Source organism: Protopterus annectens, chromosome 16.part0, assembly GCF_019279795.1.
Source record: "Protopterus annectens isolate FY-2018-M chromosome 16.part0, PAN1.0, whole genome shotgun sequence".
In the NCBI taxonomy this organism is placed as follows: domain Eukaryota; kingdom Metazoa; phylum Chordata; order Ceratodontiformes; family Protopteridae; genus Protopterus; species Protopterus annectens.
The window spans coordinates 331,759,885-331,787,384 of NC_056750.1; the positions used below are offsets into that span (position 1 = coordinate 331,759,885).

At 43.0% G+C, this 27,500-nt stretch overlaps 1 protein-coding gene across 1 annotated transcript in view; it reads right to left on the reverse strand.

Annotated features, from left to right (window-relative positions):
* SNAPC4 (small nuclear RNA activating complex polypeptide 4) overlaps nucleotides 1-27,500 on the reverse strand; it is a 745,673-nt gene that overhangs the window by 230,823 nt on the left and 487,350 nt on the right. The window contains exons 14-15 of the mRNA XM_044058642.1: nucleotides 12,774-12,868; nucleotides 10,481-10,566 (exon numbers count right to left, since the gene is read on the reverse strand). Coding sequence (XP_043914577.1) covers nucleotides 10,481-10,566; nucleotides 12,774-12,868 — 181 coding nt within the window. The remainder of the gene's footprint in view (nucleotides 1-10,480; nucleotides 10,567-12,773; nucleotides 12,869-27,500) is intronic.

The window sequence follows — 27,500 nt, forward strand, 5'->3', positions numbered from 1 at the left end:
TTGAAACTTCGAACATAATGATCTTCGAAATTCTGAATGAAACCCACATATATATATATATATATATATATATATATATATATATATATATACATACATATATATACATACATATATACATACACATACATATACACACGCACTCATACATGGATGCGATTATATTTTGCAATGAACTCACCAAGCCATAATTATTAACCCATATTTATTTTAGAACTTTGCCAGCTGTAAAAATAGATAAGAAAATTGCAATAGTCAGATGCATTTCTATAACTTAATCACTGTAAAGCAAACTAATACTGTTACTGTTTACTTATATCCCTGCATAAATTAACAGATGTAAACTCTTCTTAAAAATTGGCAATTTATGTATTCTTGCCTGGGTTGTGAAAGAAAAGGGTCTTTGGACTAGCTCACTCACCCAGTCAACAAAATAAATAAATAAAATAAATAAATAAAAATATGCATATATTTATGATAGCCATAACCTTCATCAAACACTGGTTTGGCAAACATCTGTTTAGATGGCAGAATTTCATCATCTAAGCAGATGGCAACAGGTGTCCAAAACTATCTACAGTTTTTAGGGTCGGTGAATATGCCCTTTCACCAATATTGTGCAATTGCTGAGTTGGTGTATATAATTAGCAGGGGGTGTGAGGGCACAATGTTTTGCTTAAGATTTCATGCACCATGGTTACTGCTTGGCACATGTGTATTAGCTTTTCAACATCTGCTCTTCTGAAGTTTTCATCAATATTTGCGATGCTCAGTCATTTTAAACAGACTTGTGTACATAAATGTATATATAAATAAATACATAAATATATGGGTCGACTTCTGATCGAAAGCACACTTTTTCGAATGACAGACAGCTAAATCCACTTTAGCGAAAGTGCATTTAAATGAAAACGCACTTTCGTGAACAGATCATCGAAAAACAAAACAAAACAACAAATACTGCAAATACATTTTTTCAGGGTAGGCAAGCCCCCTTGCACCCCCATGTGGGCCCCCCTCTACTTATATATACTAACTTTGAAATAGCACTACAGTGGAGAAAAGGGTATATTTCCTTATCCTCACTGTACTGCAATCTATAACAATTTTTCTCAAAAGTAAAGATTCCCCTCTGGTTACATATCTAAACAGCAAGTAAAACTCACTGCACCTGAACTACAACAAGATTCTGGAACTAGTGACCGTTCTTCTTGAAAGTGCATGTTCATTTAAGTGCACTTTCGCTAAAGTGGAGTCGGCTGTCTGTCATTTGAAAAAGTGTACTTTCAATCAGAAGTACACCCATATATATATATATATATATATATATATATATATATATATATATATATATATATATATATATATGGATGGATGTAGGGTATTCTCTCAATTACACAAGTTGTCAACAGCTATTTGAGCTGTCACAAGCTGTTAAATACAGTCCTAGCTGACTGCAGGATTTATTAACTGGTGCAAAAGCGAGTATTCATGGTCATGGTTGCTTGACAGCAAAATCAGTAATATACAAGTTACAGGATGTGGGAAAGGTACCCCTCTCTAATCAAAAGGTGCGTAGGGGGTGAACCCCCCATATCAAATATGTGTCGGTGGTTATGTGAGTTACTTTTACTGACTGCAAAACAATGACGTATATTTTCCTTTTTTGTGATCAAGCTTCTTTTCAACAAACTGTGTATTCCGCACACCAGCTTGGACAGACTATGAATCAATGTAATGGCATGTAGACTACTGATAACATGCTTACACACACACACACACACACACACACACATATATATATATATATATATATATATATATATATATATGTATAGGTTCATAGGTAGGTACTAGGCTATTGGCCCTAGGGCCTATATAAGCCTAGCCAAATGGTACCCTGGCTTTTGCCTCCCAAGAAAATTATTTTCCTGTGCCCCTGTCAAGCAGAGCCACAGAAGTGATCCCGGGGTGAATTTCCTATCTCCCATCCAATCATCAAGATTTTTCTTGAAGAGTGCTAATGAGGAGCTTTGTTTGATACAGATAGGTAGTATGTTCCAGAGTATGGGAAGTCTCTGAGATAGGAATCTATCCCTCCAGCATGTTCTGTTTATTGTGGTGACAAGGTTTAGGTCCCTAGAGCGTGTAGCTCGGAGGGATTGGGATTTCTTTACGTGGAGCATGTCCAACAGCTCTGGGTTTGACATAGCTTTGTATGTTAGGCAGAGATCGCCTCTGAGTAAGCGATATGCAACAGAGTAAAGCTGGAGTTTTTTGAGACTGTCTGCGTATGGCATCTGTTTGAGGCCGGTAATCCTCTTTGTGAGGTATTTCTGTGGCCTTTCCAATTGTTGTAGATGTCTTGTGAGGTACATACCAAAAGGGGCGTTGTATTCTATAATGGGTCTAATGAGTGATGAGTAGAGGGGAACAATGACCTCTTTTTTCCTGGATGAGAAACCTTTTGTGAGGAGGTGTGCCACGTAGAAGGATTTCCTGACTACTGTGGCGATGTGATTATCAAAGGAGAGACTACTGTCCACCTGTGTCCCAAGGTCTCTTATTACACTTTCGGTGTTAAGCAGACTACCGCCTATGTGGTAGTTTATGGGTACAGAGTTTTTACCAAAAAGGATGACAATGCAGATCCCCGGCTGCACTTTCCACCGAAACCTTAATCGGCGAACATCATACTTAACCAAAAGTGCTGACGTAGCACTTTTGGGTAAGTATGCTTGTTGTGCCGGTCATACTACGGTGCAGATAATAGAAAATTCCCTTTTCCCCACTGTAGTATGACCTCGGAGTGAGAATATTAATGTGGGGGGGGAGGGTGCAGGGGGGCTTGCCCCCCTGCATAGCAGTAGATTTAATTTTTTCTTTTAACATACTTTAACGAAAGCACTTTTTCGGTGAAAGCGTTTTCGTTAAAGTGTGTTCTGTTTATGGATTCAGACTTTTGAGCTTTCGATCAAAAGTCCTAGATCCATAGATAGACACACAAATATATATACATACACACATGTAGACAATTGCATTGATCTCTTATTTGTGGTCAAATAAGACTTTTTTTAAGTGCATGTTCGTCAAATCAAATTGATCAAACAGCATACTTTTCAACAGTAGTGTAGTGTAGCACAGCACTCTCAGTGACAAGTTCACAGAATACAGAGGCACTTATCTTTTCCCTCATGCTGTGTAATATCAGAATGAATACATGTAATTTTATATATATATATATATATATATATATATAGATATATATATACACACATATATATATATATATACATATATATATATATATATATATATATATATATATATATATATATATATATATATATACACAATATATATATATATATATATATCTAGAGAGAGAGACATACAAAATAACGGGTGCGGGGAACACATTCTATCATGTGGGGAGGGTAGAGGTGCTGCCCCCTATGAAAAGACATACTTAGTTACTTAGTATTTTTTACACTTTGTTCATTCAGCCCATTTTTGATCATTTTGATGTGGCAAAAAGGACTTTGAACCAAGTGTAGTTTGTCTAGCTGCCACAGACCCACTGATACATGCATACATACATACATATGATATATAGATGTATAAACTATATACTGGAGGTAAATCATGGGGATTACCGAGTAAGGGTACATATATCAGCCAGTAGCTACTTGAATATGCTTGGCCTGCATTATCATAAAAAGGGGGAAGGTTTCCTTTAAGTAACAATGCAGAGACTGTAAGCTGACCTGGACTGAGGTATTTAAAATCAGAACCTGTGTGTGTGTGCAAGCAATCCAGTGTGGAGACTGGAAGCAAACTGAGATGTGTGAAGCTAAGACGTTTGGAAAGAAACCTTGAATGTGTCTTGCTTATAAGTTGGCCCAGGACATGAGAAAACTGCAAAGCTTGAAGGACTGTTTTTTAAGACAGTAGTGAGGAACCAGATGTTTAATTTCTTTTAACCAAAAGCAAGGAGAAAGAATATTCAAGTAAAACTGTTCACCTGGTTGTTGTTTAAGAAGTCTGCAAAGTAAGACTGCTTTTGCTGACTCTTCGTTTAAACACATGCTTAAGAAAATGCTTCTGTCTGCTGTTAAAAACCTGTACCAGTATGCTGAACTTGCTGCCTTTGTACTGAAAGTACAATTGTGTAAAATCTTACCATAACAGTATATGCCGTTCCCTTCACTGTTGCAGTATTACTTACTAAACGGATCCCCTGCCAAGGGTAGCCCAATGTCTGGACAGTATACCAAAGCCTCTGGATTTTAAAAAGAAAGTTTTACATCACATGAATGCTCTCTGCTCACAGCGTAGGGCATAAAGGTGGTGTACGGACGTACCTACGTTAGAACTGAAAGGCCCTAGGAGGAACAAAGAGAAAAGGAAGAACATGTGCATCCAGAAAGAAAAAGGGAAGGGGAGGGAGGTAATACTGCAACTGTGAAGGGAAGGACATTTACTGTTACAGTAAGATTTTACACAACTGTATTATGTCCTTCCATACCACTACTGTAGTATTCCTTACTAAAGAGAGAGTATAAAAGCTCAAGAGGAAACTAGGGAGGAGGAAGGGCCAGCAGGAAACTTACAAAAAACCATGCAGGATAGCTCTGATAAATCCAGCTCTAGCCCTGGAAAACGCATCCAGCTTATAATGTTTGGTAAAGGTATGGACAGAAGACTAAGTAGCAGCCTCAAGGACGGAATTGGTAATCAATCCCTTGAAATAAAAAGCACCAGAGAAAGCCATAGCCCTGGCAGAATGAGCCTTACAGAAGCAGAAAGGCTTTTCCCATGAAAGGAGTAACAAAAAGAATTAGCCTTAGAAATCCATAAAGAAATGGATTTCTTAGAAACAGCCAAACCTAGAGATTTAGGATGAAAGGAAACAAAAAGTTGCTCAAACTTGGGAATGGCCTCAGTGTTATCCAAATAATATCAGAGCTGTCTCTAAATCCAAGGTGTGAAGAACCTTCTCACTGCCAGACTGGGCAGAAGGGGAAAATTAATAGACTGATTAAGAGACAATTCATTAACCACTTTGGACATAAAAGAAGTATTAGTACGAACAGACACCCTGTCCCTACAAAAATCTTAAAAAGGAGGGACAGCCATAAGGGCCAGAAGCTCAGACACCCTTCTAGCTGAGGTAAAGGCAAAAAGAAGAACAGTCTTCCACGTACAATGCTGCAAGGAAGCTGAAGGTTCAAAAGGAGCCTGAGCCAATTTTTCAAGAACAAAATTAAAGTTCCAGGAAGGAGGATTGGCTTCCTGGGAGGCCTAATATGAAGGATGTCTATGAAATTGTTTGACCTCAAACCTAGAAGCCAAAGGAAGAGTCAAAGGCAGACAAACAGAAATAGCTAAAAGGTGAGCTTTAACTGTAGATTACGCCAACCCAGCATGGAGCAATTCACACAAATAAGACAGAACCAATGGAACTTCCACAGAAAGTGGATCCTGGTTACAAGCAAGACACCAGACAGAAAATTTCTTCCATTTGAACAAACAGGATTTCTTGGTAGTGGGTTTCCTGTCCTCCTGCAGAACTTGTAGCACATCCTCAGAAAAAAATGTGCCTAAAAGGGATCAAAACCCTTCCACCCATACAGTCAGATGAAGAGTGAACAAGTGAGGATGGATGACAGATCCTTTGTCTTGTGTGAGTAGGTCCACCCTGTGAGGTAACTTGTGTGACTGCTACTGGCCAGTTGCACAAGAAAAGGGAACCAATGCTACCAGGGCCAAAAGGCAATCACCAACAAGATTTTGGGGGAGTCCTGTTCTACCGTGAACAGGACCCTTGGTATGAGAGGAAGGGGAGGGAAGGCACAGAGAAACATTCCATTCCAAGAAAAAGAGAGGCTGCCCACCTTCCATGCCACGGGACTTGGGGATCTGGTGTAAAAGAGAAGAAGATGTCTGTTCAGAGTGGAGGCAAAAAGGTCTACCTGATAAGTACCCCACTGGTAGACAATGTCCAAAAACACATATCTGTGAAGCAAGTCTGTGTTATGGACCTGCTCAGAGAGTCTGTCACAAGGTTCTCTTCTGAAGGAATATAAACCATGTGAAGAATCACCTAATACTGGACAGCCAGTTCCCAGACCTAAAGTAATGGTGTGCACAAGAGATAAGACCATGTTCCCCCTTGTCTGTTGATGTACTACACCACTGTGATATTGTCTATAAATATTTTGAGAGGGCCTGGAAGGAACAAAGTATGTAAAGGCCTGAAGAGCAAGAAGAGCAGCTCTCATCTCTTTGATGTTGATATGGTCTGATGATTGGACTAAAGACCTGAACCTTTAGAGGGCCGAAAGAAGTCCCCCACCCCCTTTCTATGGCATCCAGAAAAAGTTCCTGAGGGGGAACTGAGGGATGAAAATGAAGCCCTGGATTGAGAGACACTGATGAATCCACCACTGAAGCTCTAGCATAATGCATGGGAGAAGAGGAACTAGAAAGCCATAAGAATGAGAATTAAACCACACTGACTCTAGAAACCACTGTAGCTTCCTCATATACAGCCTGGCTAAAGGAAGCATAGGAATGGTGGAGAAATGTAACCCAGTGACCTTAGAAATTCCCTGGCTGTAACTAAGATCAAGGACGAAGGGACTGAATTAGAGTCAGAGCCTTGGGTGGTGGTAGGGAAGCCAATATAGGAATGGTCTGGAGCTTCCACACAAGAACAACATGATTCTGAGAAGGAGTAAAGAATGATTTCTGGAAATTTATCGTAAACCCCCAGCTTTGCAACAGACAAATAGCATACTGGAGGTGCTGAAGCAGGGTCTCTGGAGAGGAGGCCTGATTAAGCAAATTGTCAGGGTAAGGAAAGATTTGAATCTCCTTCATCCTGCAAAAGACAATCCACAGGGGCAAAGCATTTGGTAAAGACCCTTGGGATAGTAGATAGGCCAAAGGACAAAGCAGAGAACTGAAAATGCAAGGAAGAAAAAGAGAAATGCAAAAATTTCCTGAAACTGGGATGAATAGGAATGTGAATATAGGCATCCTTGAGATCCAGAGACTAGGAAAGCTTGAGGTAGAAGAACAGGAAACAAGGTCTGAAAAGAAACCAATCAAAAGGAAGGGACCTTCAAAAAGGTGTTAAGCTGAGAAAGATCCAGAATGGTCCTCCAGGTGCCTGCTTTCCTGGGAACCAAAACATTGTGAAATAAAACCCTTTCTCCCTTTGAGGAACAGAAACTGCCTGGATGATGCCTTGAGATAACAGGCTCTGAAGCACATCCGGAAAAAAGGACAGCTGTTTATGAGGTGGTTGAGGAATGCCCAAAAAAGGAGAAAGGGATTTCCACGCCATGAAATATCTCTGATAAATGATGGACAGAACCCCAAGAATCCTTAGTGATCCTTAACCAATTGTATAGAGATATGGAAAGATGAAAAGATAAAAGAACCTGACTTAGGAAGGAGGGAAGATGGTAGACAGATAAAACCCATCTTGTCTGGAAAAGGAGGCTTCTGAGTAGTAAGAGTCTGAACAGACTTAGCAGGAGGAGGCCTTCTAGGACCCTTTTTACCTCTGGGGGGAGGGCAAGACTGTCTTCGTACCAAGGCAGGTTTGGAAGGATGACTCCTCTAAAATTAGGGAATAGAGGAAACAAAAATATGTTTCAATTCCTGCAAGGCCTTACTCTTTGCCTGAAAAAAACAAAGAGATTTTTATTGTCAAGAGAAGCATTCCCCAATTTAGCCTTAATAGCATCAGGCAAAGGTTGGAGGTGAAGCCAAGAATAATGTCTTAACACAAAACCAAAGGCAATAACTCTAGAAGAAGCATCAGCTACATCATGACTACATTTAAGAGAATGATGGACCAATTGAGAAGAGCCCAACAAAGAGAGGGACGAAACCTTCCCCTCAGAATCAGGAAGGTCAGAAATAACCTGATAGGCCTGAGACAGAAAAGCTAAAATATACGTAGTCATATAGGTCTGATAATTAATAGCCTGAAAGCCCAGGGCAGCAGCAATGTAAACTTTTTTTCCCAGCCTTTCCATGGCCCTACAGTCCTTGTCAGAAGGAAGTTATTTAGTAGAAGGCAATACTTTGGAAGGTTTGTCTTTAGAGACAGAGACAACAGAGGGGTCAGCAGGAGGGCATTTGTAAAGAAACTTAAAATCATCAGGCACCTTATAAAACCTATCAGTTTTTTTAGGGGCTGGGAATCAGGAGCCTGAGATGCTGCTGAAAAAGTGTCTAACAAGGCAAGGACAGGATGGACAGCCCAGGGTTTAGGAGATTCCATATGGAAGAGTTCATAACTCTTCTGGACATCAGAAACCTGGGTACAGTCTCACTTAAATACCATCATATGAGAGATGGTATCCCCAAAGGATAGTTCCTCAAAGGGAAGAGTCTGGACTAATGAAGTCCTCCTCTTCAAAACGACAGTCTAACGGAGAAGGAATCTGAGAGGATTAAGCCTAACAACTCTTCTCCAGAGTCCAATTCCTCATCAGGAGAGTCCTGCTCCTTAGACCTTTAAGGGGAGTAGAATAACCAAGAGGGAACAGGAACAGAAACTCCCTGGGGGGAGCTTCAATCATTACTGCATTAAACAACCCCTGTGTAAAATCCTGCCATTCACACTGGGAATCCTTAACAGCAGGGGAAATATGTTTTGTTTTATGCTTCTTTTTCAAAGGGATGTCAGCCCTAAAGCTCTTAGGAAGTTTGGACCCTTGCTGGCACTCAGTCAATGCAGTGGGAATCGCTTCCCCAACAAAAATCTTCAGAACACCCCTCAGTTCTTCAGATATGATCAACCATGGATCCCTATCAACAGCCATAATGGATGTCTGCAGACCCTCCTAGGATGTGTGAGAAGACGGATCCATGCCAGTCTCTAAAATGATCACAGCAGAGGAATCCAACAGAATAACCATATTATTCTCTGGGCTTTCACCAGTCTTGAGGGAGGTTTCCAGGAGAGGAGGTACAGCAGCTGAATCCAACCTAACTTTTTTTGGTCTTCTTCTTGGCAGACATCTGACCCTTGGGTTGGGACAATTGCACCATCACACCCTGCACCAACAACTAAAGGCAGTGGTTCTCGGGTTGGAACGATTCCACCATCACACCCTGCACCAACAACTAAAGGCAGTGGTTCTCTATGTAGATAGACAAGGAGAAGAGATGACTATGAATAGTCTTAGGGACAAATGCTTGACAAATCAGACATGACGTATGGTCAGGAGAAGTACCCAAGCAAAACAGACACTGCTTGTGACAGTCCTTATGGGGAATCTGTCTCTCACACACTGGCATTTTCCCTTTCCAGTTGACTTGTAACCTTGCAACTAAAACAAAAAGACAAGATAAGAAAAAATCCCCAATGGGACACTTATCTGAAAACAGCTTGGTAACCAGCAGAAATGAAGGAGCGTTCAGACCAATGATCAAAGATGACATTCAGACCGAGGGCAAAGAAGTTCTGAGGTAGGTACATCCATACATCACCTTTATGTCCTACGCTGTGACAGGGGAGCATATGTGTGACATAGGACATACTTTTAAAAATCCTAAGGCTTTGGTATACTGGCCTATCATTGGGCTATCCTTGGCAGGGGATCCCTTTAGTAAGGAATACTGCAATAGTGATATGAAAACATCTATTGTTTTAAAGCTGAAGAAAACAATTTATGTTCTGTTGTTACCACTGAGTTAAAAGGAAAAAAATTGTGTTAAATGTTGAAGTGATGCAAGTTTCTTCAGTTAGGACTAAAGAAACTGTCTTATTTAATGTAAAACCTAACCTTATAAAATTGGACTTTGTAGAAATACACAATATAAATACATATGTACATATTTTGCATCAGGTCCACTTCTAAATTTTGAAATCCCACAATCTCAACTTTCAATATCTCGAACCCATAATGTCGAGATTGTGGAATCTTGAAATTATAAAAAAACATGGCAACATCCAAAAACATGTTTTTGCAGGGGGGTGCAAGCCCCCCTGCAACCCTATACTCCCTGCAAATTAAATATACTAACTACGAGATCACACTACAGTGTAGAGGACTGTAATGTTCCTGTTCCGCACTGTATAGCAATCTACATTATAGTTCTCTTCACTGTACAGCGATCTCAGAGGTAGTATATTTAGGATGCAGGGGGGGGGCTTGCCCCCTGCAAAAACATGCTTTTAGATTTTCTCATGTTTTTTTTTTTTTAATAATTTCAAAGATTCCACAATCTCAACATTATGGGTTCAAGATATTGAAAGTCGAGATTGTGGGATTTCGAAATTTAGAAGTGGACCCTCTGCATCATATAGTCTGACCTTTGGCATACACACTTATGGATCCATCATTTGTGTGCTCACAATAAAACTGCAAAACTGGCCCAAAATATTTACTGAAGAATTTACCAACAATCTTTGAAAGAATTTCAAATTAGGCAATCCAGAAGTATCTTTTACCTTTAGCCCAATCATGATTTTCCACTTGCTAAGGCACTGGGATCCTGTCCTGTGGGGTAGTTCTGAAGCTATTCTGCTCCAATGACCTGTACATAAAACACATACGTCAGAGAATATAATTCACAGTCCATGAAGCTAACAACAAATTCAGTGATGGCTCTTCATTTATCTATACCCATTTAAACTATTCAGTGTCTTCTTGGCACTCAACTGCTGTAACGTAGAGAAACTAATAACAGAATGCCACTACATCTCAGGATATACACTCACAGACATGCACTTACACATACAAACTCACAAGTACAATTGTAGGCAGCTTGGAAGCTCAACAATTCATCTATGTCTTTCTGACAGGGGAGGAAAGCACTGAACCCATAAAAAAACAACACAGACACAGACAGGACAAGCAGACTCCACAAAGAAAGCACCCCAAATGGGAAATGAACCAGAAAGCCAAACACTGAGGAAGCATAAACCACTAGGCTACAGTGGCATCCATACCCCACAGAAAATTCTACAAAAGGAAAATATATGTATAGTTAATGCACTAACTAGGCAACACTACTGGACAAATGACAATGATAAAAAGTAATGCAGACAAAATGAATGGAAATCTTAACAGGAAATATACATTCTGTGGAATACTACAGCATTCTGGCACTTGATATACTCACGGCTGGTTTGAGATTTAGAATGTCTGCACAAGTGTACTTTTAATTTATGATCCAACTCTTAGCAAGCCAGTTTTCATACACTTGGAGAACTAAAATTAATAAGAACGTTATGTGACTGTGCTGGAAATTAACATTTGCAATTAATGTATTTCACTACTGAACACTATTCAACATTATGTTAAGAGCACTGGGAATACTTTACTACTTTAAAAGAAAATTCTACTTTTAAACATAGTACAACTTTTTTTTCAAATAGAGGGCAGCCTTCTTTTGCAGAGGCCCAGACCTGTTTCTGTTGAAGACCAGCCAAGTCTGAAAATGATGTAAAACTATAGCATCAGCTATTCAGTGTATATTTTGTATTATATTATATTTTATATTATGAGATCAAATTAAATAGAGGATAAAAATATGGGTATTTGACTCTAAATGAATAGTAAAAAGTAATGCAGTAAGCCAAGTCTTGACTATCTCACTTAAGTGTGCATTGCAGAAGGGATTCAGTCACTGTTTTAGCCTCAGAAGACTGGCAACTGGGAAATTTAATGAACCTATGTCTTCTTTATCCAGTCGCGTCATCAATAACTTTTGTAAAGTAAGCAAATCACCTAAGTGAAGAAGCAGAAATGGGATGAGAAGAAAAGACACCAAGACAACTGAATCAATGGCTCCTGGTGACTCCTGCAAAGTAGAAGGCCTAGCTGGGTTAGTCATAAAAGAAGGCCCTAGGCTGGAAGATAAAGAAGTCCTGAGAACTTTAGCAGGGGACAATTTCTCTAAGACAGCAACCACCTCCAAACTGGGATCTTCCAACTTCCACGTTTCCTTTCTTTTTTCAGGTCTTGGACTTTTGGCAGATTTATCTGACTCCCTCACATTGGATTCTTCTGAGGTGCCATGTTGAAGGACAGCAGACCATTTAAAACTTACTTATTCTTCCCATCATATAAGAAGCGGGTGCTAAGGTTCCTGCAAATGCCACAGTCACTATGCAGATGCCTTACTCCCAAACATATCACTCACACTTCTTGCGAGTCCTGTGCAGGAATCTTATGCTCACGTCTCTTACACTTTTTTAACACGGTTTAGTGCCTTTGTCACTTGTTAAACCTCTCATAGTGAGCCAACACACACACACAAAACTGTAATAAAATACCCAAGCACTCAACAACATTGAAAAGCACTGAAAAAAAAAACCTTTAAGGAAGTAGCTATCTAGAAATAAACTTTGTTTTAAGATGTGGGAAGGAGAGGACCTCAGAGAAGAAAATGTCAGCTAATAAGAACAGAAAATAAAGAGAGAGGGTCCAAAGAGTGTAAGTGCTATGAAATAAAGCAGAATACCACAAGCATTACTTGTATGCATTAACAACAACAAAATCACTCTCAAAATTTCAAGCTTGCTAGGAAGATATCAAAGCTTCAATGCCAGCAATGTGATCTGGATTATCTCCACAGGGCAGGTGATTATGGGATACGGGAGGAGCTTCAGACTCTGAGGAGATTAATTCCTGTAAGAAAAAAGGTAACTATTCTGGATGGTACAGAGTCCAGACAAGACTAGAACAAATCTTCTGTTCTTACACTGTTATTGATGAACTGAGGAACTGAACTCTTACCTACTCCATACTTCTCAATCGACTGTAACAGCATCTTTTCCTCTTCTTCGCTCCATTTACCTTTTTTTAAGCTCTCATCTAAGCCTCTCAAGTACCTGAAAAGACAAAAAGGTATACTTACAATGCATGCTTTTCTTTCATCTGAGTATTTTGTGAAAACCTAACATTGATCTCACTGCTTACTATATCAGTTGATTTACATCAGGACCTCTTCCTTAATGAATCCTAGAGATGAGTTTACCCTTTTCACTGAAAAAGGATTCTAATTTTTTTTTTTCAAAGCTCTCATTCTTGGAGAAGGAATCATACCCAGGCTGATATATGCACGGACAGAATGCATTAACTTACCTTACAGCATTCTTCCACATACCCACTCAATTCACTTCTCAACTACTATCAATTTCCTACTTGCAAATCACTAGCCATAGACAAGGTTTGCCTGCATAACCATTTTAGCCTTTGCTTGGATGTTGATCAGGATATTTTGCAGGCACTTTAATGTTTATGGGCATCAGGCTGGGTTTTAATCACTGAATTTCTAAAATGCATCCAATCTACTTATGCCATGCTAACAATGTCACGGTAAGTCTAAAACATGGCATATGTACAGCTAGTGGAGTTTGGCTTTACTGACCTGAATGTATCCATAAAGACTTAAAATATAAAAAATGGACTTTCAGCAAACATGTGGCTGAAGACACCATCCACAGTGCCCAAGAACAATGAGATAAGCAATCATGGTACATTTAAATTTAGGCTTGGAAAAAGGGTTTCCCTGGTTTAAAAAACTGAAGAAACATCTAGGGCACCCAATAGATGGGCACACAGGGTGAAGATAATTTTATGCTGAACGTATAATCCCCAAGGAAAGACCAAAGTTCCAGCTAGGGGTTACTGACTTTCCCACCAGACCTCCCAAACAGGCAAGTAAGGTCCATAAAGCTAGAAGAATAACAAGGGTGGGAACTGGGAGCACACAATGTAGTTATTCTCTTATTCAAACAAGTACAGTCATGCTGAGTTCCTCACATAGTTGTACAATATTCATTATAACCGTCAGTAAAATTCATGACACATGGCAAGAGTCCCACAGCACTAAACTACATATGGGGAGCTGAAGCTAAAGCTAAGAATGCAGAATTCGGCAAAGCTTGCCCAGCTTTCAAAATGAATACCCAGTTATAGTGCATAAAAATATGAATGGTAGTCTGCCTAACTGCTCGGTTTTGAAACAATCTTGAAGAAAGCTGTACACTTCCCTGGATGAGCGAGTTCTTGTCTAGTCTTGCAACAGTACACCCATAGTAGCCTTAGCAGAAAGTAATACAGTTAGACATTCACTAATAGCACTTGCTGAGAGATAGGTCTGCCTTTTTTCCCCAGCGTGAAAGCGGCCAACAGCTAATATGTCAGAAGTTATTTCTGCTGTGATTATAACATCTTAATTGTCTGTACAAATTCTTCAGGTGCAGAAGTTTTGTTTTTTTTTCTGGGGATCAGGGTAAATAAATAGTTTGCTTCAAAGCAAACTCTGAAACCATCAAAGAAGGTCTGGTTCTAAGAACATACAAGGCTTTTCCGTTACTTTGTTGACCTTTTCAAAGAAGGCCACCAGGCTAAGCAAGCATGATCTGCCCTTGACAAATGCAAACTGAGATGGGTCCAGTGTTTGGAGATTCCCTATCTGTTTATTGAGTAGTTCCATGACAAGTCTTTCCATAGTTTTGCATATGAGGCCGGTCAGACTTGTTGGTCTGTAACACCCTGAGTCTGTGAAAGGTCCTCCTTTATGCAGGGGAATGACAGTAGCTGTTCTCCATTTGCTTGATACAAAACTTTTATAGAGGGTGAGGTTGAACAGTGTTTATAGGGGGTGGCCAAATCATGCTTAATGCTGTTTAAGGCATATCCAAGGATATTGCTGGGACTCATCAATACAATAATTTTAGCTTAAATAGCCTTGGACATGTGTGATGGCAAGAGATGAGCTGTTTCACGTGTATATTGTGGGAGAGAAGGGAAACATTTGAGCTGAATTTATTGGCCAGTAAGGTTAGCTATATCTTTAGCCTTAGTGTAACACTGTTCACAATCAGCTCAGTGCATTGCTGCTTCATGCTTCTGAGAATAAGAACATAACTAAAAAGGGCTTTGCAATTGTCTTTGGCTTTGCTAGGTATTTTAGCTTCAGATTTGGCTTTGGTGGATTTTATTAAGCAAAGTTGTTTGCTTATTTTAATGATAAGGGCTCTATCATTCTGGGAATTAGTCTTCTTACTTTTGATCAAAATTCTCCTCTTTTTATTGTAAAGCTTATTGATATTATGGTTCCACCAAAGAGATTAGTTTGTGAGGTTTGCCCTATGCTTGATCCTGCAAGGTACAACTGCATATATGCAGCTGTTTATATGTTGGTATAGCATGGTAGTGTACCATTCTGTGTATTCAGTGGAGTTAACTGGGTTTGGTGGGGATATGAAGCTTGTCAATGTATAACTTAAGAGTATGTGGTTTATCTTAAAGAAATTAATTTTGCACATCCAGGCCTACAGCTCAGATATTCTCTTAACAAAGATGATGGTCACTAAAAGTAGTATCTTGCAGAAAAGGAAATTCAAGCAGCCCAATGTACAGGAGTACATTATTACCCCAATACCATGCATCAGGTAACCATACAAATACAGGAAAGGAGACAGTACCTCCACCTGCTCCTTTCTTAACCATAGCTCTAGTGAATGCTACATAAATCAAAACTTTTAAGGCAAAGGCTTTGGCCCAAGTCCAGGAGCACAAAGCAAAAGACTTGAATGCTTAATGTGCCATTACATGCCCACATCTCTGCTGCTTCAACAGCTCAGTGGCACAGCAACTGGAATGGTGACTCAGGAAGTCTAGGCTTAAGTTACTGTTGAAGCAGCTGCAACCAAAAATGCATTACAAAACTGTCGGCATCTTTACTTACCACCATGGTCAGCTGTAGCAACAGGACATTTGGTCAGCAAGTTGAACTTCAACAAGTCTGGTTCCCGTAAAATAAGAATGACTCAGTTAACACTATTTTGCATTTATGAATGATAAATACTCTAAATAACCAGTAGTACAACTAATACTATTTACCTCAACCAAAACTCATATACAAGTAACATACAAAATCTTACTTAAGTTTTGCTGTTTGCATGTCTAGCAGATCAAACAATGGATCACTTCTTGAAAGTACTGAATTGAAGTAGTTCTGCAGTGGTCGAGTCATTCAGAGAAAAACAACTTCATTATTCCACAGATTAAAGACACCATCCAGTAGTTCAAGATCAACATGGACAAGGCAAACAGAAGTCCGTACAATAAAGGCACCTACTATAAGAGGTGATACAGAAGAACAACCTATAGCACAACTAGAGTCTCCCCAAAAAGTCTTACCTTTAAAACCAATTATAATATAAAATAGCATTCAGTGCCTTAGTCCAGGTCCATTTCAGTCAAACTAGTGAGACAAACGGATTGTCAAAATGAAGTCCTACACAGATGCCAAGAGAAAGGCTAGTCTGCACAGCCCTGAATTTGGAAGGGTCCATGTTACTAAAACAAGTGGATCAAAACAATTACATCTTTACCATTCTCAGCCATTTAAAATCAAACAGCTAAAGGGTGCCACAATCACCACTACAAATGACAGACAAAGAACTGTTCTCTTCTGAAGCCATTTTACACCCAAAGAAACTGCTTAAGTCTGAACATACCAGTGGGTATTTCCTTGTTTTTGAATCAGACTGTGTCCCTGAGCCTTCTTATGCTGACAAGTAGAATGTGACAAGATCATCCAAGAGAACAAGGTAACCACCATTTTTCCATGATGGAGTGTGGAGCGTGGTATGAAATGTTTTTTTTCTATGTAGAATTTTAAGAGTAAACAATAAAGCAAGATAATGTTTACATACTTCTATCTACAATAATGTTGCCATATTGTTTAATTATTTTCTTCCTTTACAGATTTAGAAATATTGCAGTGTCAAAGTGTTCTATAATTTAATCATTTTATATCCTTGCAACCCCAGAAGTGTTCAGCTGTAAAATTGTTTTAAGTTACAGACAAAAAAGTGTCTGTAATGGGAAAACGTGCATATGTAAAGTAATAAAAAAGTCACAAACTGTCATATATGGACTGCTTAAAGACTAATGGGCTGGCAACCATCTTTCAAGATGGGGTGAATGTGGTAAGTTATGCCCACTTGAAGCATTTAGTAAAGCAGGATAATGGAAAGGAGAATGCTACCCGAGCCAGAAGCGCTCTTACTGAACATTCAGAGCCTACCACATAGCAGTTTGCCAAAGGTAAGAATCTCCTACCTGTGTTTTATGCAATTATGACAGCAAACAGCTGCCAAAGGCAAGAAAAGTGTAGTTATGTAACATCGTACTATAGCAATAGATGTCCTCCTCTTCATTGTTGCAGTATTCCTTACAGGATCTCCTTCCAAGGACAGTCCAATGTCCAGTCAGTATACCAAAGCCTTTTGAATTTACAGACACCATTCATCACACATATGCTTCCCCGTAAGGCATAAAGCTGATGTACGGTTGCACACACCTTAGAACCGAAAAGCCCCAGGAGAAACAGAATGTCCCTAGGGACCAAGAGGAACATGTGCATCCAGAAGGAGTAAAGAGAAAAGAACCCCCTAGCCAGGAGGTCAAGAAGAACAGGGCAGAGCACAGTGGGCAGGAGGGAGGGAGTGAATACTGCAACAGTGTAGAGAAAGGCATCTGCTGTTATGGTAAGATTTTACACTTCTGTGCTACGCCCTTCCATATCACTTTTAAAGATTCCTAACAAAGGTGACAGTACAAAAGCTCAACAGGAACCCTGGGAGGAGAGGATGGCACTGAAGAACCCTTGAGAAACCTATGTAAGATAGCCCTGGCAAAGCCAGCTCTAACATCCAACTTATAATGACTACTGAAAGTATGGACAGAAGACCAAGTAGCAGCCTCGTGGATGGAATTGATATCCAGCCCTTTGAAAAACACACCAGAGGAAGCAACAGCTCTGGTAGAGTGAACCCTTACAGAAGGGGAAAGACATTTACCACGAGAAGAATAACAAAAGGAAATGGCTTTATAAATCTAGGAAAAGATGGTCTACTTAGAAACAGCTAAACCCAAAGACCTGGGATGAAAAGAAACAAAAAGCTGCACAGATTTGCGAATAACTTTAGTTTTATCCAAATAATATCTGAGCTGTCCATGCAAGTCCAAGGTATGAACAGCCCTCTCACTGGCAGATTGCAGAGAAGGAAAAAAGGAAGGCAAATGAATAGACTGATTAAGGGACAGCTCATTGACCATCTTGGTCATAAAAGAAGGATTAGTATGAAGAGACATCCTGTCCCAGTGGAAAACTAAGAAAGGAGGGACAACCATGAGAGCCTGAAGTTCAGAAACCCATTTGGCTGAAGTGAGACCCAAAAGGATAACAGTCTTCAAAGTACAATGTTGCAAGGAAGATGAAGCAGCAAGCTCAAAAGAAGCCTGAGTCAATTTTTCAAGAACAAAATTAATGTCCCAGGAAAATGGAATAGGCTTCCTGGAAGGCCTGATATGGACACCTGTGAGAAACTGTTTGACCTCAAATCTAGAGGACAGAGAAGGATTCAAGGCCAAAAAAGCAGAAATTGCTGACAGGTCAGCTTTAACTAAAGAATTTGCCAATCCAGCATGGAGCAGATTACACAAATAACACAGGACCAGAGGAACCTCAAATGAATAGAGGATCCTGATGGCGAGAGAGGCACCAGGCAGAAAATAACTTCCATTTGGACAAATATGACTTCCTGGTAGTAGGCTTCCTGACTTTCTGCATGAACCAAAGCACGCCTTCAGAAAAAAAAAATGCCTGAAAGGGATGAAAACCCTATCACCCACAGCGTCAGTTAAAGAGTGGACAAGTGAGGATGGATAACAGTTTTCTTGTCTTGTGTAAGAATGTCCATCCGGTGAGGTAACTTGTGAGAAATGACCCAGGCCAAGAGAGAAAGAAGGGAAAACCAATGCTGGCTGGGCAGAAAAGTGAGTCACCAACAAGATTTTGTGACAGTTCTGCCTAATCTTGTACAAGACTGTCAGAAGCAAGGGAAGGAGAGGGAAGGCATATATCCCCTTCCAAGGAAAAGAGGAGGAGTCCACTTTCTGAGACAGAGGACTTGGGACTCTCGAACAGAAAAGAGAAGTTGCCTGTTAAGACGGAAGGCAAAAATATCTACTTGAGGAGTACCCCACCAATGGACAATGTCCAGCAACACACATCTGTGAAAAATGAAGTTATGTACTCACCATAACGTTCCATCTGAGTAGGTAACTTCATTTGTCTGCAATCTGTGGGTACCGGATCCGTCCTCGGATCCGAGCCGGCAGCTTTCCAAGCTAAAAGATCCGAGCTCTCAGCTCCTCCCCTTTACCCATAACGCCCTGCCACCTAACTCCAGTCCTCAGATCGAGTTTGCCTAACAAGAAACAGACTATGACCCTCGAAAGAGGAACACTAACCTAATGCAAGACCAGGTGAAACCCTGCGTCATGGAATAACCATAAAACAGGTTAGGGGGAAGGAAGGGGGGGGGGTCGGTTGCAGACAAATGAAGTTACCTACTCAGATGGAACGTTATGGTGAGTACATAACTTCTTTATCTGAAATAGTTAACTTAATTTGATCAGCAACCTGTGGGACAGAGTCCCCAGCTACCTAAATCCTTGGGCAGACCTCAAGGAAGGATATTCTGGAGCACTACGGAGCCAAATGATGCCCTACTCCTGGACATCAGATCCAACTTATAATGAGAAATGAAGGTATGAGAAGAGGACCAAGTAGCTGCTGGGCAGATGTCGTCTAGAGGTACTCTCGACCAGAATGCTGCAGAAGTAGCCATAGACCTGGTAGAATGGGCATGGACCCCCAAGGGTGCAGGCTGGCTGGAGGCTAAATAAGCATGCCCGATGCATTGGGATATCCATCTGGCCAAGGTAACTTTCGTAATAGGCTTACCCATAGATGGTTTAGCGAAAGAAACAAAAAGTTGATCTGATTTCCTAGTAGTAGCCGTCCTGTGCAAGTAAAAACGCAATTGTCTGTGCACATCCAATAAGTGCAATCTGTATTCCCCTTTGTTCTGAAAGTTGGGGAAAAACATAGGCAAATTAATGGATTGGTTGATATTGGATTCAGAGGCTACCTTAGGCAAGAAAGAAGGGTTAGTCTTGAGAGACACTCTGTCCTTACGGAAGACCAGATACGGGGGTTTCATGCAAAGGGCTTGAAGCTCAGATACTCTCCTGGCTAAAGTAATTGCAATCAGGAAGGCCGTTTTCCAAGATAAAAATTTTAACTCAACCAAAGCAGCCGGTTCAAAGGGTGGGCCAGTCAAGGCCTGAAGAACCAAGGTTAAGTCCCAATGTGGAACCGCATTTCTTGCAGGAGGTTTCAACAGAAAAGTGCCCTTCAAAAAGGTTTTGTATATCTTAGCGGACGCTAAGGGGCCAAGGTTATCCCCAATGTGGGAATGGGAAATAGCTGCCATTTGGACTTTGACTGTAGAAGCACTAGCTCCTTGGTAAAAGATATGGGACAAGAATTTAAGAACCGTTGGGATGGGAGCAGTAAAAGGATCTAAATCTCTATTTTTGTCCCAGATGGAAAAACGCTTCCATTTACTTCTGTAGATCTTTCTAGTAGAAGGTTTATGCGCCGCTACCAGAATAGATTTTACGGGAGACGAGATACCGGGAGTCCTTGCGATTAGTGGAACTGGATCAACCAAGCCGTGAGCTTGAGGTTCCCCAGGTTTGGGGGCTGTAATCCCGCAGGATGAGAGATCAGATCTGGAATGGGATCTAAGATCCAAGGAGGAACTACACTGTGAGACCGCAGGTAAGGGAACCAGATCTAGCGAGGCCAGAATGGGGCTATGAGGATTATTTTGCTCCCCAACCGATGAGCTTTCTGCAGAAATTTTGTCATCAGCGGAAGAGGAGGATAAGCATACAGGAGACCGGGGGGCCAAGCATGCACCAGGGCATCTCTGGGGCTCTCCCCTGTTGGGGGAATCAGGGTGAAAAATTTGCTGCATTTTGTGTTTGAAGGAGAAGCAAAAAGATCGCAGCAAGGTTGACCCCATCCGAGGAAGATCTGATTCGCTACTGATGGGTTTAGAGACGACTCGTAAGGTGTGAGGATCGAGCGGCTCAGCTTGTCCGCTAAAATGTTGGACCGACCCGGAGTGTGCATTGCTATCAGAAAGTGGTTGGTGGAAATCGCCCATTCCCAAACTCTCATAGCCTCCCGACAAAGAGGGTAATATCTGGTGCCTCCCTGTTTGTTGATATACCAGACCACTGCCATGTTGTCTGCCTGAATTGCAATAGTCCCCAGAGGAAGAAGGGCTTGCAATGCTAGAAGCACCACCCTCATCTCCAGGACAATGATATGCAGGATGGTCTCTAAGGGAGTCCACGTGCCTTGGACGGTTCTGCCCACAGAATGCCCCCACCCCCCCCCCCACCCGAGGAGAGAAGCGTCTGTGGTCAGCGTGGCTAGAGGCTAAGGCATCACAAATGGTCTCCCCTCCCGCAGCTCTCGGGAATGGAGCCACCAAAGAAGGAAGTTCCTGCAAACCCTGCTCAGGGGAATTGGAGACTCCAATGGGTGGAGTAGGAAAGACCACTGAACCTGAAGAGTCCATTGTAGAACTCTCATATGCAATCTTGCTAAAGGTGACAGGCTTATGGCTGCCGCCATGGAGCCCAGGGCTCTCAGGACCAACTCTGCAGGTGGGGCTGGAGACTGCAGGAGCGGCATTACGTGTAGTGACAAGTTGCGCAACCTGTCCGTTGTTAGAAAGGCTTTGGCTTGGCATGTATTTATCCTGGCCCCTATAAAATCCAGAACTTGCACAGGATGAAGAAACAACTTCTGAAAATTTATAGTAATGCCTAGACGCTGGGCCATGGCTAGGGAGTAATCCCTGGTGGAGCAAAGCAGATGCATGGTGGGGGCGGGTGAGGAGCCAATCATCCAGGTACAAAATGACCTGAATTCCCTGAAGTTTCAGGTGGGCTGCTACAACTGCCATGACCTTGGTGAACACCCTGGGGGCTGTGGTGAGGCCGAACGGGATAACCCTGAACTGAAAGTGACTGTCTCCTAGCCGAAAGCGGAGAAACCTCCTGGACCGTCTGTCCATGAGAATATGGTAGTACGCATCCTTGAGGTCTATGGAGCACATCCAGTCATTCTCCTGTAAGAGAGGGAGAATAGATTGCAGAGTGACCATCCGGAATTTCTCTTTGGCAATGAACAGGTTTCCCCCGTCTTTTTTGGCACCAAAAAGAACCTGGAGTAACTGCCTAATCCGGACCTCTCTGGGGGGACATGCTGGATGGCCCGTTTTTTAGCAACTTCAAAATTTCTGAAGCCGCCGCCTCCCTTTGATTGGGTGGGACATCGGGAAGGCGTTTCGTTAGAGGGGGAAGATGCAGAAAGGGAATAGTGTAACCTCTGGATATTATTCGGAGCACCCAATGATCTGTAGTAATGGACTCCCAACTTTGTAGGTGCTCTGAAAAACGTCCCCCGACTGCCTCCAGAGAGGGACAGCTGGGCAAGCCCTCAGGGCTGCTGCGCGGGTCGGTCTGAGAAAGGCTCTCTGGACCCGAAATTCTTCGCCCCCCCCCTCTGCCTCTGGGCTGGCGTCCACCTTGTCCTCCTCTGTCTCTGAAGGACGAGGGGTCCGGAGCGGGACGGGACTGCTGGGACTTCCGGAACCACATCTTCTTCTGTCCTCTCTGGTTCCTTGAGAAGGACTTTTGAGGATTAGAGAAGCGGATCCCGATGGCAGACAGTGTCTTCCCATCTTTCTCGCTCTGGAGCAGCGTGTCGAGGACGGTTTTGCCGAATAGCATAGAACCGTCAAAGGGAGCGTTCACGAAGGACGCCTTGAAGGGTTCCGCAAAGTCACAAAGGGGAAGCCAGGCGTGGCACCGTAAGGGGACCCCTGCTCCGCTAGCTCTAGCCACTCCCTCCATGGCATGGGAGAGGAGCCGCATGGAAGTGTTAGAAATTGACTTTAGGGTGGCCATGCAAGCAGAGAAGGTCTGTTTGTCCTCGGCCGCCATGGACTCTGGGGGAGCTCCAGCGTATTCCTTTATCAAGTCCCGCTGGAGCCTGATGACATGTGCCAGGTAATTCAGCGCCCTTATGGAAAAGGTAGCTGAAGCAAACATCCGCTTTCCAATACGGTCCATCATCCCAGATTCCTTATCAGGAGGATGGACCGAGGAACTTTTCTGTGCTAGTTCCTTCTTAGTGACAGCTGCCACCACCATGGCATCTACTGGGGAACCTTCATTCCATGCCTGTCTGTCAGAAGGGGGACTGAGTATTTTGTCTGGTCTTTTAGAGATTGGCTCCACGGTGTCCAGCTCCTTCCAAGCCCTGGTAGTAATCAAGTCTACCAGGGGATCAGCCAAGGGGGGACACCCAAGAGGTAGATGGGCCTGCATCAAACTCCTCCAGAAACACAGACTCATCGGAGGAAGGTTTTTGGGCAGACCACCCCCCACTGATACATAGCATTTCCATAATGTCTCCAAAGGAGATGTCTTCAGGGAGTGACCTTGGGGAACTTTCCCCTTCCTCTAAGTCCGTATCCTCCGTGAGGGACTCGGGGGAGTCCATGTGCCTCCTTTTGCACTTTCGTTTCTGAGGCACCTCCGAGGAGGGCTCACCAACGGGGTCTTGTTCCCCTACGGGAACCAACTGGAGCACCGACGCAGGCTGTCCCTGGGGCCAGACGATGGAAGATAGGCCCAAATGCGTGGGAGTGACGGGTAGATCCGTAGCCCGGACCGGGGACCTGGAACTTTTGGACAGAACCCTCTCCACTATGTCAAAAGCCGAGGGCGAACCACTTTCCCCTGGCTCCGCGAGCAGCCCCCTCGGCTCCGACGCAAGGATGGGTGTCGGAGCCGATGCGATTGAACCCGAAAGGGGAGTGTGCTCCGACCGAAACGAAGCTGAAGACACACTCACCCCTGTGGATCCAAAGCTCGGCTCTCAGCCCCGAGAGCTCGGATCCAACACGCTCGTGGGTATGTCGCCGAAGTAGCCACCACTGTCGGCGCCGACGACTCCCCAGGTCCGAGACGGCTCGGATCCAAAGACTCCGAAACCCAATAGCGAATCGGAGAAGGAGCAATTGAGGCAAAGAAAGGGGTCGAGCCCCCCCCAGAGGGGGGGAGGGAGGAGCACCCCCATGTGCATCTGGGCCTGCAAGAATCGATGCATCATCCGGTCCAAATCAGCGTCAGACATGCTTCTGGTGGACCTTCGAAGAGGTCGCCGAAGCAGGCCGGAAAGGTCGCCTCGAAGACCTAGAGGGAGACCGGTACTCTTGCTCCGGCTCTGGGGAAAAGAGGGGGGAACGGAGCCGAGAGGGTGGAAATCCGGAGACCCTCCTGGTAGGGTAAACTACCTTAGCTGGCGGAGCAGAGGGATGAGACTCTGCCTGCCTCTTATGGCTTTTATGCTGCTCCTTGTCCTTGTGCATCTTCTCTCTAGAAGAAGAGTCCCTCTTCTCCCAGAGACACAGAGGGAGGTGGAGTCCCAGTCAGAGGAGGGGGAACTGAAGGCAGGACAGCCGCTGCCGCGGCTGGTGCCTTAGAGGGAGAGGAGAAAGAAGAATCCGCGGGCAAAAGCCCCACCAGGATTAACTTATTCCTCCTATCCCTCACAGCCCGGGGGTTGAAGGCCGCACACACTTGGCAGCCAGAAGACAAGTGGGCTACCACTAGGCAGAGAACGCACTGAGTGTGGCCATCTGCTGGGGACAGCTTATGGCCACACTCACTGCATTTTGAAAAAATGGCCTTAGGCCCTTCAGCCATCGCATGACCACACACACATACAGTAAAGGGGAGGGGAAAAAATTAAATTTAAACAATAAATTTACCACAAGAAAAACCGAAAAAAGTATATAGACAGAAACTAAGGGCCTACTACACTCGCTCAACACACAAAAGTCTTAGAAAAATTTTTAAAAGGTTTTTTAAAACTCTCACCCAACGCCAACAGCTCGTCGCTAGAAGCTATCAGAAGCCGCAGCAAACGAGATCTGAGGACTGGAGGGAGGTGGCAGGGCATTGTGAGTAAGGGGGAGGAGCTGAGAGCTTGGATCTTTTAGCTTGGAAAGCTGTTGGCTCGGATCCGAGGATGGATCCGGTACCCACAGGTTGCTGATCAAATGAAGTTAACTACTTCAGACCATCCATTCGCAAGCTTCTGTGATGGACATGACCAGAGATTCTGCCATTAGATTGTGTTCCGAGGAAATGTAGACAGCTTGAAGAGTCACTTGATACTGGATAGGAAGATTCCAGACCTGAAAAGCTAACCTGCAAAGGAGGTAGGCCCTTAACCCCCCCCCCTTGCTTGTTGACATACCACATCACTGTGATATTGTCTGTCAAAACTTTGAGGGGCCCAGGATCAAACAGGGAATGAAAAGCCTGAAGAGCTAGAAGCAGAGACCTCATCCCCTTGATGATGATTTTGTCTGACCTCTGATGAAGAGGCCAGAGACCCTGAACCTTGAGAGAGTCAAAGGAAGCTCCTCACCCCTGTCTGAGATATCTGTAAACAGCTCTCGAGTCAAGACTGAAGACTGGAAAGAAACCCCAGGTTGAGAGAAAGATGAAGAATCCACCACTGAAGCTTGAGCGTGAAAGAAGGAAGAAAGGGAACCCTGGCCAGAGACAACATGGGAATGGTGTAGGACATAAACCAGAAAACCCTGAGAAAGTCCCTGGCCATGACTGGACCCAGTGGAAGAACAAACCAGAAAAAGGAAAATGGGCCTGGGGATGGTCTGGATCACACAACCAAGGAAAACATGATCCTGAGAAGGAGTCAAGACTGATTTTTGAAAGTTTATGATGACCACCAGAATCTGCAGCAAGGAAATAGTAAATTGGAGATTCTGAAGCAGAGCCGCCGGGAGGCAATGCTTGAATGAGCAGATCCATCCAGATAAGGAAAGCTCTGAACCCCTCTCATCCTGCAAAAAGTGATGACAGGGGCAAGGCATTTGGTGAATATCCTTCGGGCAGTACAGAGGCCAAAGGGCAAAGCAGAAAACTGAAAATGCATGGGAGAAACAGAGAAATACAAAACTGTCCTGAAAAGGACATGAATGGAGATATAAAGGTAGGCATCCTTGAGATCCAGAGAAACCAGAAAGGCCTAAGGAAGCAAAACAGGAAATAAAACTTGAAGAGACAACATCCAAAAGGAGGGGACCTTGAGGTTGGTGTTGAGCTGAAAAAGGTCCAGAATTGGTCTCCAGGTGCCCTCCTTCCTGGGAGCCAGAAACATTCAGGAATAAAAATACCTCCCTTCCTGGGCAGGAGGCATAGCTTGAATGGTGTCCTTGGGGCAAGACAGAATGGACCACCTCTGAGAAAAGAGGAAGCTGTACTTGAGGAGGTTGAGGGATGCCCAGAAAGGGAATAAGAAATTTCCAACCCACGAACATCCTTGGCAGATAATGGAAAGAACCAGAGTCCACTGTGATCCTTAACTACTTTGGAAGTGACAGGGAAAGATAAAGGGATAAGGGAACCTGGCTGAGGGAAAGGGGAACCAAACTGTCAAGATAGAACCTGGCTTGTCCTGAAAAGGAGATTTATTGGGGGAAATGGGGGTCTCTGTAGATTTAGCAGGAGGCACAAGTCTAGAACCCCTTCTACCCTTAAGTGGAGGGAGAAATTCTCAGCGAAAGAATGCAGGTTTGGAAGGGTAATTCCTCTGAAACTTTGGAACTGGAGAAACAAAAATAGGTTTTAGCTCCTGCAAGGCTTTGCTCTTATTCTGGGGATATTTAGAAAGTTCAGCAGCAGCAGCACCAAACATATTTTTATTATCTAAAGGTGCAGCTGATAATTTGACCTTAATGTCATCAAGCAAAGCCTAAACAAAATGCCAAGAGTGATGCCTCATAACAGAACCAAATACAGCAGCCCTGGGAGAAGCATCAGCTGCAGCACAACTGCATTTAATAGGGTGTCAGGCAACATGAGAGGTAGAACCCAACATGGAAAGTCTTCCCCTCAGAATCAGTTAAGGTCAAAAATCACCTGAGAAAGGCGGATTAAAACATACCTGGTCATATGAGTCTGGTAATTAATAGCCCTAAAAGACAGGGTGGGAGCAGTACAGACCTTTTTGTCCAGCCTTTACATGGCCTTGTATGAAGGAAGCAACTTGATAGAGGGCAACTGTTTAGAAGGTTTGTCAGAGGACACAGACAAAACAGCAGGATCAACAAAAGGGCATTTTATAAGGAAATTTACAATCTTCAGGCACCTTGCAAAATCTGTCCGGCCTCTTAGGAGCTGAGGGCTGAGAAAAAGGGGCTACAGAATCTGCTGAAAGTATCCAAGGAGGGCAGCCAGAACTGGAAGAATAGCAGAAGGCTTGGGAAACTCCACATGGAGGAGCTCATAATACCTCTTCTGCATATCAGAAACATGATAACAATCTCACTTAAAGAATTCCATCATATCAGAAATAGCGTCCCAAAGGAGAGTTCCTATAAAGGGGAATCCAGACTAATAGAATCCTCTTCCTCTGAAGCATATTCCAAGGGGGAGGGGATCTGAAAAAGCAATACTAATGACACTTCC